We start from the raw sequence: 14727 nt of genomic DNA on the forward strand, positions 1-14727 counted from the left end.
ATCTAACTCCCAGAATGCACACCTTAAAAACAACTGTAGGGCCTGGAGAGACTGCCTAGAAAAAAAAATGCTTGTCACACAAGCAAGAGGACCTAAGTTCAAGTTCTTAGCAGCCATGTAAAAGCCAGGAGCTACAGTGCATTGTTGGGGCAGAGACAGCTCACCAGAGCTCACTGGTCAGCCAGTCTAGCAAAATCAGTGAGCCCAGGCTCAGTGAAGAGATCCAGTCTCAAGAAATATAGTAGAGAGTGATCCAGGACACCCAACACCAACTTCTATTGGTCACCACTCCCCAACATACACATACACCACCACACACATGAAATCAAGCATGGTAATGTGTGTGTAATCCTAGTTCTGGGGGTGAAGAGACAGGCAGATTCCTGGGACTCTATGCAGCCAGCCTAGCCTCCTTGGGGAGCTTCTCTCTAGTGAGAGACAATATCTCAAAAGCAAGGTGGATGGCTCCTAAAAATGACAGCTGAGTTGTCCTCTGGCCTCCACATTAATGGGCACAAGTGTGCACATAAACACACCTACACACAAAGAACCCAAACAATGAGAAGGAATATTGGCAAATCATTTACTTGACTAAAGACATATCCAAACTATATAAAGAACTCTTTTTCTTTTCTCTCAGGACAGAGTTTCTCTGTGTAACCCTGGCTGTCCTAGCTCTGTAGATGATGTGTGGCCTCAAACTCACAGATATCGTCTGCCTCTGCCTCCCATGTGCTGGGATTAAGGTGTATGCACCACCACCACTGGGCTATAAAAAAAAAAAAAACTCTTAAAACTCATCAAGAGACAAATAATACAAGCAAAAGTTCAAAGTCCAAATAAATGGATATTTCTCCAAGAAAAATATGTAAATGAGTAATAAACATATGAAAGACAGGTACTTGACACATCAGTTGTCTGGAAAATGCATATTTGGGATGGTTAATGTTCACTGCCAACTTGACCTGATATGGAATTGCACAGGTGTAGGTCAGTGTGCCTGTGAGCTCCAGAGAGAATTAAATAAGTGGGGAAGGCCTAATTTGAACATGAGCTGCTCCATCCTACAAACCTAGAGTCCTAGATGGTCTAAAGGGAGTCAAGAGGTCTAAAAGGCAAGGAGGGCCCTGGCATTCCCCTTCCTCCACTTCATGACCCATCATGATAAGAATGGCTCTATTACATCTCACTCTACCCAACATGTTGGACAAGATCTCTCAAACTGAACAAAACAGAACTTTTCTCCCTGAATCTGTGTTGAAGTCACACTGATTAGAAAGACAACCAAATACATATGTCCATGGAAACACTTCTATATGTATGACTGTTGTACTTATAACCCCAATAATCCAAAGATGTGTACAACTTAATGTCTATTAATGGATGGATGTATGGATGGATGGGTGGATAAAATGTCATATATTTATGTAATTTGATGTGGGTTCCAGGGACTGAACTTAGTTCATCAGGCTTGGCGGTAGCACCTTTACCTGCTAAGCCTTCTTGTCAGTCCCACTATGAGGAATGTGTAAGAGTTCGAACCTTTGGGCTAGAGAAGCCCTATAATGTTTTAAGCAGGCTTAATGGACCATCCTGGTGGGACTTCAGAAGACTGAAGTGCCAAGAGACATAGGGAGAGTGGGAACCTGGTTCATTGGTTTTCAGAGAACCAGGACTCTACTGGTAATTGAGCTGGAGTCCATTTTGTGATATTCTGGCATAGAATCTGGTTCCTTCTGCCCCGTGGCCTGAGAACGTGCATGATGTATAATTAAAGAATAATGGACTAATAATTTTGGCAGAGGAAATTTCAAGCAGGATAGCATCTAGCCTGTACCACAGCTACTGCTTACTGCTCTTATCCAGGACTCCCGTGAGAGAGATTGCCTTGTCTCGCAGGAGACTTTGGACTTCTGGATGATCTTGGAACCTTTGAGGGCTTTTAGGGATGGGCTAAACTTACTTGCATTATATGACTGTCATAAACCTACAGAGAACAAGGATGGAAGGTTATTGCTTAAAAGTGGTGTGTTTGGGTATCAAATTGATAAGGACTGTGACTTGTGAGGGTTAATCTTGTCAACTTGACAGGATCTAGAGTAACCTAGGAGATAAATCTCTGGGCAAGTGCAAGAGGGAGATTTTAGATTATGTAAATTGAGATGGAAAGAACACACCCCTCCATGGTTTCCCCACCAAGATGGACTTGCACACTCAAATTGGAAACTGCAATAAGCCTTTCCTTACGAAGTTGCTTTTGTCAAATATTCTGTCACAGCAAGGTGGAAGTAACTAATACCTAAACAAACGCATTACTGCTTTAAAGATTACCCTGATCCGAACATTCCTTACAAAATAAATTATACAATTAATGACATGTTGTGACTAGCTTCTTTCACTTAACAATGTTTTTTAGGCTCATGCACGCTGTAGCAGCTAGTACTACTTCATTTTCTGTAGAGAGAACAGACTCCTATATGTTGTCCTCTGGCCTCCACATGCATGTCATGGCAAGCATGCACATGCGCGCGTGCACACACACACACACACACACACACACAGAGAGAGAGAGAGAGAGAGAGAGAGAGAGAGAGAGAGAGAGAGTAAATACATGTAGGGGGAAAGAACCACAAGATAAGTTTTGTCACGGTGTTACCTTGCTTCTATTACCAATCTTGCTTATTATCTACTGCTCTCATCACCATGGCAAATACTTGACAGAAGCAACTGAAAGAAGGAAGGAAGTTTTGCTTTGGGACTTGTGTCTGATGTTTTGCATCTTTGTACAGTCTGAAGGAAGACATGCAGGCGGAGCATGAGGGGCTGCTCCCATTGAGCCCACAGTCAGAGAAGAGAGAGATGAAGGAGGGTATTCTATGTGCTCTCTCTTTTTTATTCAGTCTAGGATTCCAGCTCTGGAACGGTACTATCTACATGTGGGGTGGGTCTTCCCATACCAATTGCCAACACACTAACAGCTACCTCACAAGCGTGCTCTGAGGTTTACCACCTGAGTGATTGTAGGTCCCATCAAGTTCACCATCAACATTAACCACCAGTTAGCTTTCCCTTATATGGAAAAATATCTGAGGGAAAATAAATTAAGATGGGAAATGCGTATGTTTGTATCATAGTTCTGGAAGTTTCAGTCCCCAGCCAGGAGGACCCGTGGTGTTGCCTCATGTCAAAGACACACATTATGGCAAAGTCAGTATGGTATGGAGCAAAGCTACCTACCTCACAGCAGCTGGAAGACAGACAAAGGGTCCAGGATCCAATGTCCCCTTAAGGGAATGCCCTTTTGAAAGGTTTCACAACTTTCCAGGAATACCATTATCAGGAATTCAAGCCTCTAATTCATGAAGCTTTAAAGGACATTGATCCAAACTATAGATGTTGCATAGGAACAAAGAAGGGCCAGTGATAGCAATGATGGCTAAAGACACAGGTTCCTTTCAGAAATCAGAAAAATGCTCTAAAATTGACTATGGTGATGGTTACCCATATGTGTGAATATGCTAAGTAGACCTGGATTTTTTACTTTCATTGGGTAAATTTTATGGTATAAGAATTATATCTCTAAAAAATCTGTAAAAACTATTAATGAATTAAAAATGAAAGATAGACTTGTTAAGAACAGAATCTGTACAACATGTAGAGAACAGAAGCAATTCTTCATAGTCAGGCTCACCAAAGCCTCTTAGATATGGTACCAGGAGCACACACAGTACAAGGACAATTGCCAAGCTGCATTTTGTCAAAACTTGAATTTTCTCTACTTCATAGAACTCCATCAAAACAGTAAAAAGATAGAATGGACCAACGTCTGCAAACTTCATCCAGTAAGGGACTTGAATTCAAAATATATAAACTCTGACAAGAATTTTAAAAAAGACAGACCCTAACAAGTGCTGCCAAGGAGGGGCAGGAATCAAACCCCAGGACGCCACTAGCAGGGTCAAACGCTGCAGCTGTTCTGAGGGACAAGCCAATGCTTCCTCAGAATTGTAAATCATACAGTTCTGTGGCCGATCGTGAACCATGTGGCCCAGCAGCTCTTCTACTCCTATGTGTTTCCACAAATAATACAATCAGAATTAGAGCACTTACCTAGTATATAAAGAGCTGTGGATTCAGTCCTCTGCACTGTAGCAATACTAGCAATAGTAACTGAGCCATATGCCAAGCCCAAATACTTGAATGCAAATATTGATAAACTTAGTTGGGGTTGGTTTCTATTGGTGTAACGTCATTACCAAAAGCAAGTTGAGAAGGAAAGGGCTTATTTCACTTCACACCTCCAGGTAACAGTCCATCAGTGAACTCTTAAGAGACCAACAAGAATGATCACATGATGAAGGCAAAATGCCAGAAACATGTCCAGCTGGCCATGAAGTCTGGATTGCGCTGCTTAGGGAAGCATGTGGCAGTGGAGCTATGACCAATAACAAACAAGTAACTTGACATTCGCAAAGGTGACTGGGCATGGTGGTGTGCCTATTGTACTAGCTTACTTGGGATGCTGAACAGGAGAATCATTTAGAAGTTCAAGGCTGGCCTGTTTCAAAAAGAAAAGGAAATTGAGGATACTATTGCCAATGGTAGAGGTTGAGGGTACTCTCGCTGACCTGGGAGGTAGCTAGAAAAATGTTTGGGGGGTGGGGGTTGAGAGAGACAGAGACAGAGGTGTGTGTGTGTGTTTACACAGCCTATTTCACACTTAAAAGGTTTAAAATTCTTGTACCTTTAGTGCCTAGTGTGAGAAAGTAACCTGATTACACTGTAGTTGTGCTAGACTACAATGTGTGTGAGCCATCCTTCTCAACACGGTGTGACATATTTGAGGACTTCTGTACTTGATACAGTGCACAGAACATGGTCCATGAGTCTGCCTTCCTTCCCACAGACTGTTGTTTCTATGTTTCTTCATCTTTCTCCTCTACTTCAGCCTCCTGTGACAAAGCCCTTTATAAAGTTCTACAAGACTTCTGGTTTGTGGGATGGGTTAAGACAGAGCGTGAGATTAACGTAATCGGTTATTAATTGATTAACATCTTAGTTCGATTTCGTTCAGACCCAATTAGACTTCTTGTCCATTCACCTAAGAGATGACGACTAACCTGACCTTCAGGAAGCCAGTCAGCTTCATCATAAGCTGGACCTTGTGAGAGGATCAGAAAGGGTGTTATGAGTTTTGTCCTTTTCTTAGCTCTCATTGTCATTTTATTCCTCCTTCCACTCAACTGCTCAATCAGCACCCCCCCCCCATTTCCGGTCAGGAAATGCTGAACTTTTGCACTGTCTGCACAATCCTGAAGTTCCGTTTTCATGCAGATTTTTCGGGCTTCCAGATTACAGTGTGAAAGCTGAGCAAGAGCAGAGAATAGTTCCAGGAAATTTGCTGGCATTCTTCGGTAGCCCATCTGGGAAAGGTGACAGAGAGGACCCGGGTCAGAGCTCCAAGAGACCTAGCCCTCACTGACTGCACTGTCTGTGCTGTGCGTGACACAGTGTACTGAAGTCTCAGGGCTCTCCCATCCCTGAAATGATACTTCTGTGCCCTACAGTTTCACTCAACGTTATGTCCTGAAGACCAGTCACTGACACACATTGATAGCCTTTCATTTTAATTTCTGTATAGTTAAACTCATCAGACATTTTGTTTGTGTGGTTCTGGGAGCTGAACCCAGGTGAGCAAGCAAGCACTTTACCCCAACCTCTGGCTGCATCATTCTTGGGTACCACTGTACCACCTTCATTTGGCTACCTGCTGATGGATGGGCACGTGGGTACCTCCTAGTGCTTTCAGACTCAGCTACAGTGAGCTTTCTGATGTTTGTGCATGCTCTCATGAGAGAATTACTCCCTAGAAGCAGATCTATAGAATCCCTAAATGTGTACATCTTCTGAGTTTTCTAGATCTTGGAGATTGTTTGCCTGGGTGTTCTGTCACTTTCCGCCCTTAGCTGCTGTTGCTGAGAGACGCCATTCCCCTGCACCATCAACACATTCCATCTGAGGCATTTCATCTTTGTTAATCTAATTGGTGACTGTACCTCAAGCTTTCTTCTTTATAAATTACTACATATTCTTGGGTTATACATATGCACTACAGACTTAACCCAGATCCATCTCTAAACAAATAGCTCTCATCTCACAGAAAATGAGGTTATGTAGTGTGAAGCAAATATGAATGACCTTGGCTTGGGAGCTGTACTCAGATGCTGTGGGTGCCGTGTTCCCACACAGAAGCAATTACATAAACTTACATACTCACAGAATAAGAGGCAGCCTTAAATCAAAGCATTTTCCAAACACATCAATAGGAAAATGAGTTGTGTGAGCTACAGCAAGTTGGGGAAAACCTGTTACAGACACTACAGTTGCCTGGTGGGATTCTCAGCTTTGGGCTTGATAAAGAAACTGCCAGCCTGTTGATACAGTCCAAAGATTTTACCTGATGGTTGAAAGGGTAATAAGTCAGACAGGGGGAGGTGAAGATTTGGCCATTAAGGAGACAAAAGGTGGCCCCAAATAGCTTTTCTCTAGATCTGCAGCTCCAATTCTTCATATCAAACTTCTAGTCAGCCGACTAGCCCTGTAAAACCTTTAGAATGAGTATGGCTTTCTCTTCTGAGGACATTAGTTCACAGTTGTTCTGGGCAAGAGTCACCTCTTGTGCATGCAGAAGCAGAGTGCTGTTTGTCTGACACTAAGAGGCTCATTCCCTGGAACTGATAAACACAAGGTTGAGCAGGCAGGAGACAGGCTTCAGGACAGAGAACTAGTTGGTGAAACTGTTCAGGAAGACATCCTTTATTGACAACAGTTTTGCCAGCTATCATGATCTCAATCTGACCTTTTTCCTCCCTCAGCATCTGACAAAACATCTACATATGACATATAATAGTAATATTTTCCCTAAGGTTAAAACAATTGAGAACATAGCCTAAAGGGGAAAAATATAATACATAAGGGAAGCAGGCAGCTAACCAACCAAAAAGTCTTTTTTAAAAATTCACTGCAAAAACATATAATTTTTATTTGTCAATGAAATGAATAAAAACATTAAAATAAATCAAATTAAAAATAACTATTTTAATAGTCTTTTATAATTTAATTAAAATGGGGTTACATCATTTCCCTCCTCTCCTCACTCCTACCCTTCCAATGTCCACCCATCCCCCAGTTCACAGCCTCTTCTGCAACCACTGTTGCTACATAGGCATCTAAACAAATCAACATATAAATACAACCTGCTGAGTCCTTGTCCCTTAAGTATTGCCTGCATGCTGATGTTTTCAGGGCTGACCTTGTGGGTCCTCTTAACTGTCTTTCCAATTCCTCTTCTTTGATGTTTCCTGAGTCTTAGGCTCTAGAATTGTATGGTAGATATCTCCACTAGGGCTGGACAACACGTGATCATTTGTTCTCTTATTCAGACTAGCTGTGGCTTTCTGTAATGGCCTCCTTTTGCTGCAAAAGAAGATTTTTGATGGGCTGAATGTTAAACTTGTCTGTGGGTGTACAGAAAAGTATTCAGAATGCCATTAAGAATTATATTGGTTTGGAAAATTGACAGTAAAGTCTCCTCTGTGACCTGTGACCTCCCTAGCCAAGTGCAGTTAGTTAGGTTTCCGGTGCCAGGAGTGATTTCTTTTCTGTTAAGCAGGCTTTGAGTCCAAGTAGACAGCTGTTGGTTACTACCAAGGTATGAGTACCACTACTGCCCCTTTAAGGATATCTTACCATGATGGCCATTGTGGTTTATAGACAACCACAGCTGGTTAAGACTATTGACACTTTCCTCACCTTGTAGCACTAGGAAAGTCAGTCCTCAGGGGCACACTTTTGGCTCCTTTCCAGCTCAAATCCTCTAAGTCCTATGCCCAAAGTGCACAGTGTCCTCAACAATAAGGACTCACCTTTCACTTCTGGGAGGCAACCAAGGACAATTGCAATAGCCTATATTGTTTTGGGAACTCTCTTTGACTTCCCAATCAACAACCCAAAAGGAGTTTCTCATTTCTGGTACTGGACGTTTTGCTAGCTAGCTACTCCATGGCTCTTGGGGAGAGTATTATCATTCCATTTGGTGTATTTTAATATATTATATGCTTTCTCTTATATGCGGATATTAGGTTTTAAGCTTTAGATATGTATGTTTCATTTAAATAGTCACGGAGGTTAGGTAGGATATAAGAGATCAAGGGGAGGAAGGGACCTCCCAAGGAAAGGGAAACGGAACATAGTGTTATGGATAAATAAAGGGGAAACTGAAATAGGTTTCAATGGGGAAGAGGATGGGAATGCATGGTAAAGGAGAGACTATGGGGAGGAACAACTAGTACTAAAGGCCTTTTGAATAGTCATATGGGAACTTAGAACTCTCGAATCTTCCTAAAATGTACAAATGGAGTTACCATATAATGGGGGGAGACAACACCACAACTAGATAATATATGCTATCAAGAAAAAAAAGTCACAGGAATGGGTTACATCTTGTTGAGTCATTAGCCAAAGAGAACCCACAGACACCCTTCCCCACGAATAATACAGACTATTGTCAATGCTATTGGTTATGCTCCTGAACCTGACAGGAAGTTCCTATTGTTGAAGACACCACTTACTTATGTCATCAAACATGGAAAAATTGAGCTGGTGCCCTAGTGAAGCTCCAGCCCTACTGACTAGCATTCATAGTGTTGAAAGGTGTTATGCATGCTACCAGAGGAGAAAAATAATCATCAGTCGTACCCAGCTGCAAACCCTGAGACCCATAACTGTGACCTGCTTTGCAAGATATAGTGGCACAATAATGACATAGATGTCATGAAGTAACCAAATATATTTAAGGCCTACTCCATGAGAGGGAACCCACACCTGGATATTAATAAGGCCACAAATGTGAGACTAGATGAGTCATGGGCCCTAGGGAAAAACCTACTACTATTATTCTGCTAAAAGAGCATGCCACCCCTAAAGACATATGGCTGCACTCATAGATTAATGCATTGCTCAGCCCCCATCAGAGAAGTTCTTCTTGGAGAAGATGACAATTAATACAGAAACACACATTCAACTGGAGAATGTGAGACATTGGAATACTCAGTTCTAAATGAGATGTCTTTATCAAACCCCTTTTCTCAAGCCCCAGAGATCTGTGTGGAAGAGGCAGAAAGAGCCAAAGGCAGTGGATGACTCCAAAGAAACAGTGTCTTTCAGACACAGCAGGGCTGATGCACATATGAACTTGCAGAGACTGCAACAGAATGCACAAGACTACACAAACTCAAGCTAGATAAGATTCCAGCACAGAGAAGAGGAAGAGGGCACCAAGTTCCATCCCTAAACGAGATGCTAATTGAAATTAATACCTGCTCAGAAAGGGAAAATCACTTTTCTCCAGTGGAATGACACTGGGTATATGAACTGCACTGCAAGGCAGACCTCGTGCTCAGGAGTCGCTGGTCAACACAATGTGCTCCATGTTTGTTTTGGATTGGTGTGTGTGTGTGTGTGTGTGTGTGTGTGTGTGTGTGTGTGTGTGTGTGTGTGTGTTCCTGTGCGTGCATGTGTATGTTAAAATTTTGGGTGGGTGGGAAGGTAGGGAAATTTTAGGAGGAGTTGGGGAAAGGGAAAGATATGAAAAAATATGTTGTATGAAAATTTTTTAAATAATTTTTAATGTAATAAAAATGGAATGGCCTACTCCAAAAAAATCCATAAACACTTCACAGTGTCTACCATTCTAAGTGTGAGAAATGAGAAGTTTATTAAATTTCTTGTATCTAGCTTTCAAGTCTCTAGTGGTTTCTTCTTTTGCATTTCTTTGGACTTCTGCTAAACATTTGTGTTACATTACATGCACGCGAGTGCACATGCACGCGCGCATACACACACACACACACACACACACACACACACACATACACACACACACACACACACACACACACACACACACACACAGTTTGCAAAGAGTAAAGAGTGCATTTTGGTACAAAGATTGTGCTCAAATAATTTATTGTAGAATGAATAAACTTTTCCTTTAGGAGAATGGTCAGGTCACACACTGACTTAATCTTTTTCTGTTTCCTTGTTGAATTCTTCCTTTATCATATTTTATGAGCCTGAATGTCTTTTTATACTAAATTGTACCATCTACATCTCCTTAAGCACTCTCCCTCCAAATCAGATGTCTTTTCTGCCTCTTCCTTATTTCGGTCTAGTTCCTTGTGGCCTTCCCCATGGAGTGTGAGGTTTTGTGTGTTGTCCCCCCACACACACACACCTATTTATGTCTGTGAGTATGAAAGCCTTTGACTGCTGTGGGCTGGCCTGTCTGTGTGTCTCGTTCAGTGGAAAGGACATGAGTGTTTGGCTTCGGAGGCCAGTAGGAAGCTGACTGCTTCTTGTGCAATGGTCCCACTTGCAAAGGAGCTAAGTGTTTGCCTCTTGGTGTAAATGGACATTTCTCTGTCCTGCCCTGTCCCGAAGCTGCTTCCAAATAACCACACAGGGGTTTATATTAATTATTAATGCCCAACCAATAGCTCAGGCTTATTACTAGCTAACTACATTTAAATTAACCCATATTTCTATCTATGCTTTGCCACGTGGCTCCAGGCTTATTACCTCATTTTCTACACATCCTGCTTGTTCAGACACAATTGGCTGGCATCGCCTTGACTCCACTCTTCTTCTTCCCATCATTCTGTTTGGCTTTTTTGCCTAACCTTATCTTGTCAGGCTATTGGTCAGTCAGCTTCCTTATTAAACCAATCAGAGCATAATTTACAAGTGTACCTTGGTGTTATATCCTGAGAAACTCCTTACTGAGCTGATAAAACAATGTCCGAAAACTTAAGAAAATTTAGGGCAGCTCTAAGAAAGGCCTTGCTGTGGAAGCCTGATGGCCTGAGTCCAGTCTCAGAACTCAGGACTTGCTGCAGGAGAGAGCCAACTTCCCAGAGCAATCCTCTGAGGCCCTGTTACATCAAGAAGCTGTGGCTTTAAAGAAACAAAGCAATTGCCGGGCAGTGGTGATGCATGCCTTTTGTCCCAGCACTCTGGAGGCAGAGGCAGGCAGATTTCTGTGAGTTCGAGACCAATCTGATCTACAAGAGCTAGTTCCAGGACAGCCTCCAAAGCCACAGAGAAACCCTGTCTTGAAAACCCTCTCCACCCCCAAGAAAGGAAGGAAGGAAGGAAAGAAGGAAGGAAGGAAGGAAGGAAGGAGGGAAGAAAGGAAGGAAGGAAGGAAGAAAGAAAGAAAGAAAGAAAGAAAGAAAGAAAGAAAGAAAGAAAGAAAGAAAGAAACTCCAGAGAACTCCAACCACACCTCCTACAACCTCTGCCAACACCACAGTTGACCAAGGCATGCTGACAAAGACTATTTCTCTCCTTCCTGCTGCAAACAAGCCCTGCCTTCCCACTGCTGCCAAGGACCAGGGACACTTTGAATTGTGACTAATTTCTTACCAGCTCCTTTCTGGATTCAGGATCAAAGCACCTTACAGCACCTCCCCCTTGGGGAAACACAAAAGTAAAAAATCATCTCGACTCTTCCTTCAGTTGCAGTCTGGGATCAAGTCACCACTTTGGTGGTCGGTGTTACTAAAGGACCGGTTTACCTGAAATACATCTCTGTGGTGTTTTGCTATTTTTTTTTGAGACACAGTCTCACTGGCCAGGAACTAGCTATGTAGAGAAGGCTGGCCTCAAGCTCACAGAGATCCCCCTGCGTCTGCCTCCTGTGAGCTCAGATTAAAGATGTGTGCTACCATGGATGGTCCTGCCTATGTATTTTTGAACCAGCACCCAATGGTATGCACACACATACACTCACACATACTCACACATATTATCTACAGACAAGTTAATAATAAATATCAATTTAAAAATAAAATAAAATGTGAATGCTGCCAGGTGCGATGGTGTGCACCTTTAATCCCAGCACGTGGGTGGCAGAGCCAGGCAGATCTCTGAGTTCCAGGTCAGTCTTGTTTACAAAATGAGTTCTAGGACAGCCAGGACTACATAGAGAAACCTGGTCTCAAAACAGTGAATGCTATCCCAGGTACATACGTCCCTACTGCATCATTGAAAACTTTAGCTCCACTGCACCCCTTTGCATCCACTGGATCCCTTGAAATGCCGAGCATGAAGAGCATGTATGTGGCTGATGCTAGCTGAGTGATGGGCAGACATGCCGTGGGGTTCCCCAATGACTGCCTCACTGTTAGGTGTGTATCAGAGACACCTCTACACATTTTTCCAAATAAACAACAACAACAAAATTGTACAACCGTCATTTTATTCTTATTAACGTGCTTGTAGTAAAGGTCACACAAACAACAAAAGTAGGTTTTCATGAGGCCTATCAAGGAGGGCCTAGAAGTGAGAGATTCCTGATACGAAGTGGGGACACAAATAGAATAAAAAAAAAAAAAAAAAGGTAGCCAACCTCCAGCGTCTTCCTCACACTCTTGACCTGAGGTAGAGCAAGCCTTTAAGGCCTGGAGAGTTTCTTCTCCTACCGGTAAGGCAGTAGGGCCCCCTGCTGGTGGCCTGGCCAACAAGTTCAAGGCCAGATCAGGACATTTTAATCCCTAAATTGAGGGTATCAATCTACCTCACCTTTTATTCAAGTGAACAGGCCTTAAATTAGGGGAGGGACACTCCTCACAGACCCTTAAAACCCTGACCATCGAGGAGAGAGCAGATTTCTGACTCTGCTCTCATATCTGTGATATTCCAAACTCCACATTATGGTTTAATCGGCCCATTAGCCTTTGCATAGGCAGTTTCTTTGCAGGAATTTTCAGTCACTCTGTGAGCCAGCCAAACACCAAGGAGAACAGTGAGTTTATAGCAGTGAAGGCACAAGGTGAAGTTAGGGCACTGAAGACGTCTGGATGTCTAAAACCTGCCTCCTAGAAGGAGCTATGGAAGGGAGGATAGTAGGGAACATACATGAAAACTCTGACCTCAGAATGGGTATTTCAGTTTCAGCTTCTAAGCAAAGCAACTCATTCCTCTGTCCCAAATGAGTGAACAAGGATTTTGTTTTCTTTAGTTTTGTTTTCTGAGATTGGTTGGTGAGTTAAAAAATAAATAAATAAAAAGGATGCATGAATGGTGACTCTGAAGGCGGTAAAAGTTAAATATCTTCAATGTAGTTAGTGTCTGGCTTTGACTTTGACCATCTCTAAACCTGTTAAGGCCCAATGTTACAAGAAGCATTCCCTCGGTGGTTTATCTGTGTCTAGTGTTCTTTCTCACTTCCTCTAACGCCCTATGATTCTACCGTGAGAGCCTGAAACCACTACACACAGAATCAGGATGTGCCCTGACCAAGCTGGCAGGACATTTGACACTTAGGTGGAGTGTGATGAGAGCCCTGAAGCCCTCTTCCTGTGACTGTCTGGGCAAACCCTTCCTAGGGCCTGTGGATGTTCAAAGTGTTACTCGGGGTCTCTGTGTTAAGTTAGGGTTTCCTTCCTTACTCCTATCTGTGCACTAGTCCACACCTGTTCCATTCCCCAACTCTTTGGTATAAGCCAGTCTCAGATCTCTAAGACAGTTCTGATCAGGTCACAGCAAAAGTGACTGCCACACAACCTTGGCTGGGGTCCTACTATCTCAGCTTATAGTGTGTTGAGCTTATAGTGGGAAAATCAACTGGCGCATATAACCTTTCCTGACAACGTGGCAGCCTTCAGCTCAGGGGACCACTCATCCTTTAATACAGTTTCTTTTTCACCTTTCTCGTGCTAGATGGATGGAGTGGAACCCTGGCTTCCCATTGAGTATCGATGCCAAATGCCACAAGGATTTGCCCCGAGACATCCAGTTCGATAGTGAAAAAGGAGTGGACTTTGTTCTGAACTACTCAAAAGCGTAAGTTCTAGGAACTTCAGGGAGTGGGTGGCCCATCTGGTAGCTGGATATGGGGCATTGTTAGAAATGAGTTTGGGATCACAAGAAAAGAGAGCACCATTCCATCTGTCTGGACAAGGCAACGGCATGATGGAGTGTGGGCTCTGAGGAGCGAACACACACCAGGACAGGAATGCACTTGGTTTTGATTCCAGCTCAGGTGGCTGCTCTGTTTTTCCCTAATGACTGAATCCAACTCACAGTCTTAAATTAACTGGCTAGTCTGAAAATAATTGGCACACGGGAAGTGAAGGAAGTGGTAAGGGCTCACTGTTCCAGGCCATCAAATGCCTGGAATACAGTTGTGGACCTTTGTGTAAATTAAGGTTTCACTGGGGTGTGGAGGATGCAAGCATTTCCATAAAGGTTTTATAAGGTTGTTGGGGAGGGACACAAGAAGATTTTAATTCCTTGTTCTTAACACACGTTTTATCGTGTTTGATAGAAAAAGACTCCTATTTAATCTTTCTTATAATAGGACCTTTGTTCTTTTCCTTTGAGGGCCTTGAGCTGAGCAAACAGTTCAGCTGAACACCATTCCCAATGCATTTCTATATATCTGGGCCAGGGGATAGCTGCTTATTGCACAATTGAAAGATGACCTGTATCTAAGATGACCTGTATCTAAGATGACCTGTATCTAAACAGCCTTGACCCAGCAGTCTCCCAACACTAGCAGCACCGTGCTTTCAGCCCAGGCAGGGGCTGTCCTTACAATGCTCCATCACCACCCCCAATTCATTCCTTCTGTGGCCAGTCTACCTGAAGATGGTGTCCAGACTA

General features: G+C 42.9%; 1 protein-coding gene across 4 annotated transcripts in view; it reads left to right on the forward strand.

Moving 5' to 3' along the window:
• The window catches only part of Alox5 (arachidonate 5-lipoxygenase), a 45534-nt gene that overhangs the window by 13445 nt on the left and 17362 nt on the right, over nt 1-14727 (forward strand). For all 4 annotated transcript variants that reach the window (XM_027429216.2, XM_035448983.1, XM_035448981.1 and 1 more), the window contains exon 4: nt 13783-13905. In XM_027429216.2, coding sequence (XP_027285017.1) covers nt 13783-13905 — 123 coding nt within the window. The remainder of the gene's footprint in view (nt 1-13782; nt 13906-14727) is intronic.

The sequence above is a fragment of the Cricetulus griseus genome, chromosome 8 (assembly GCF_003668045.3).
Source record: "Cricetulus griseus strain 17A/GY chromosome 8, alternate assembly CriGri-PICRH-1.0, whole genome shotgun sequence".
Taxonomy (NCBI): domain Eukaryota; kingdom Metazoa; phylum Chordata; class Mammalia; order Rodentia; family Cricetidae; genus Cricetulus; species Cricetulus griseus.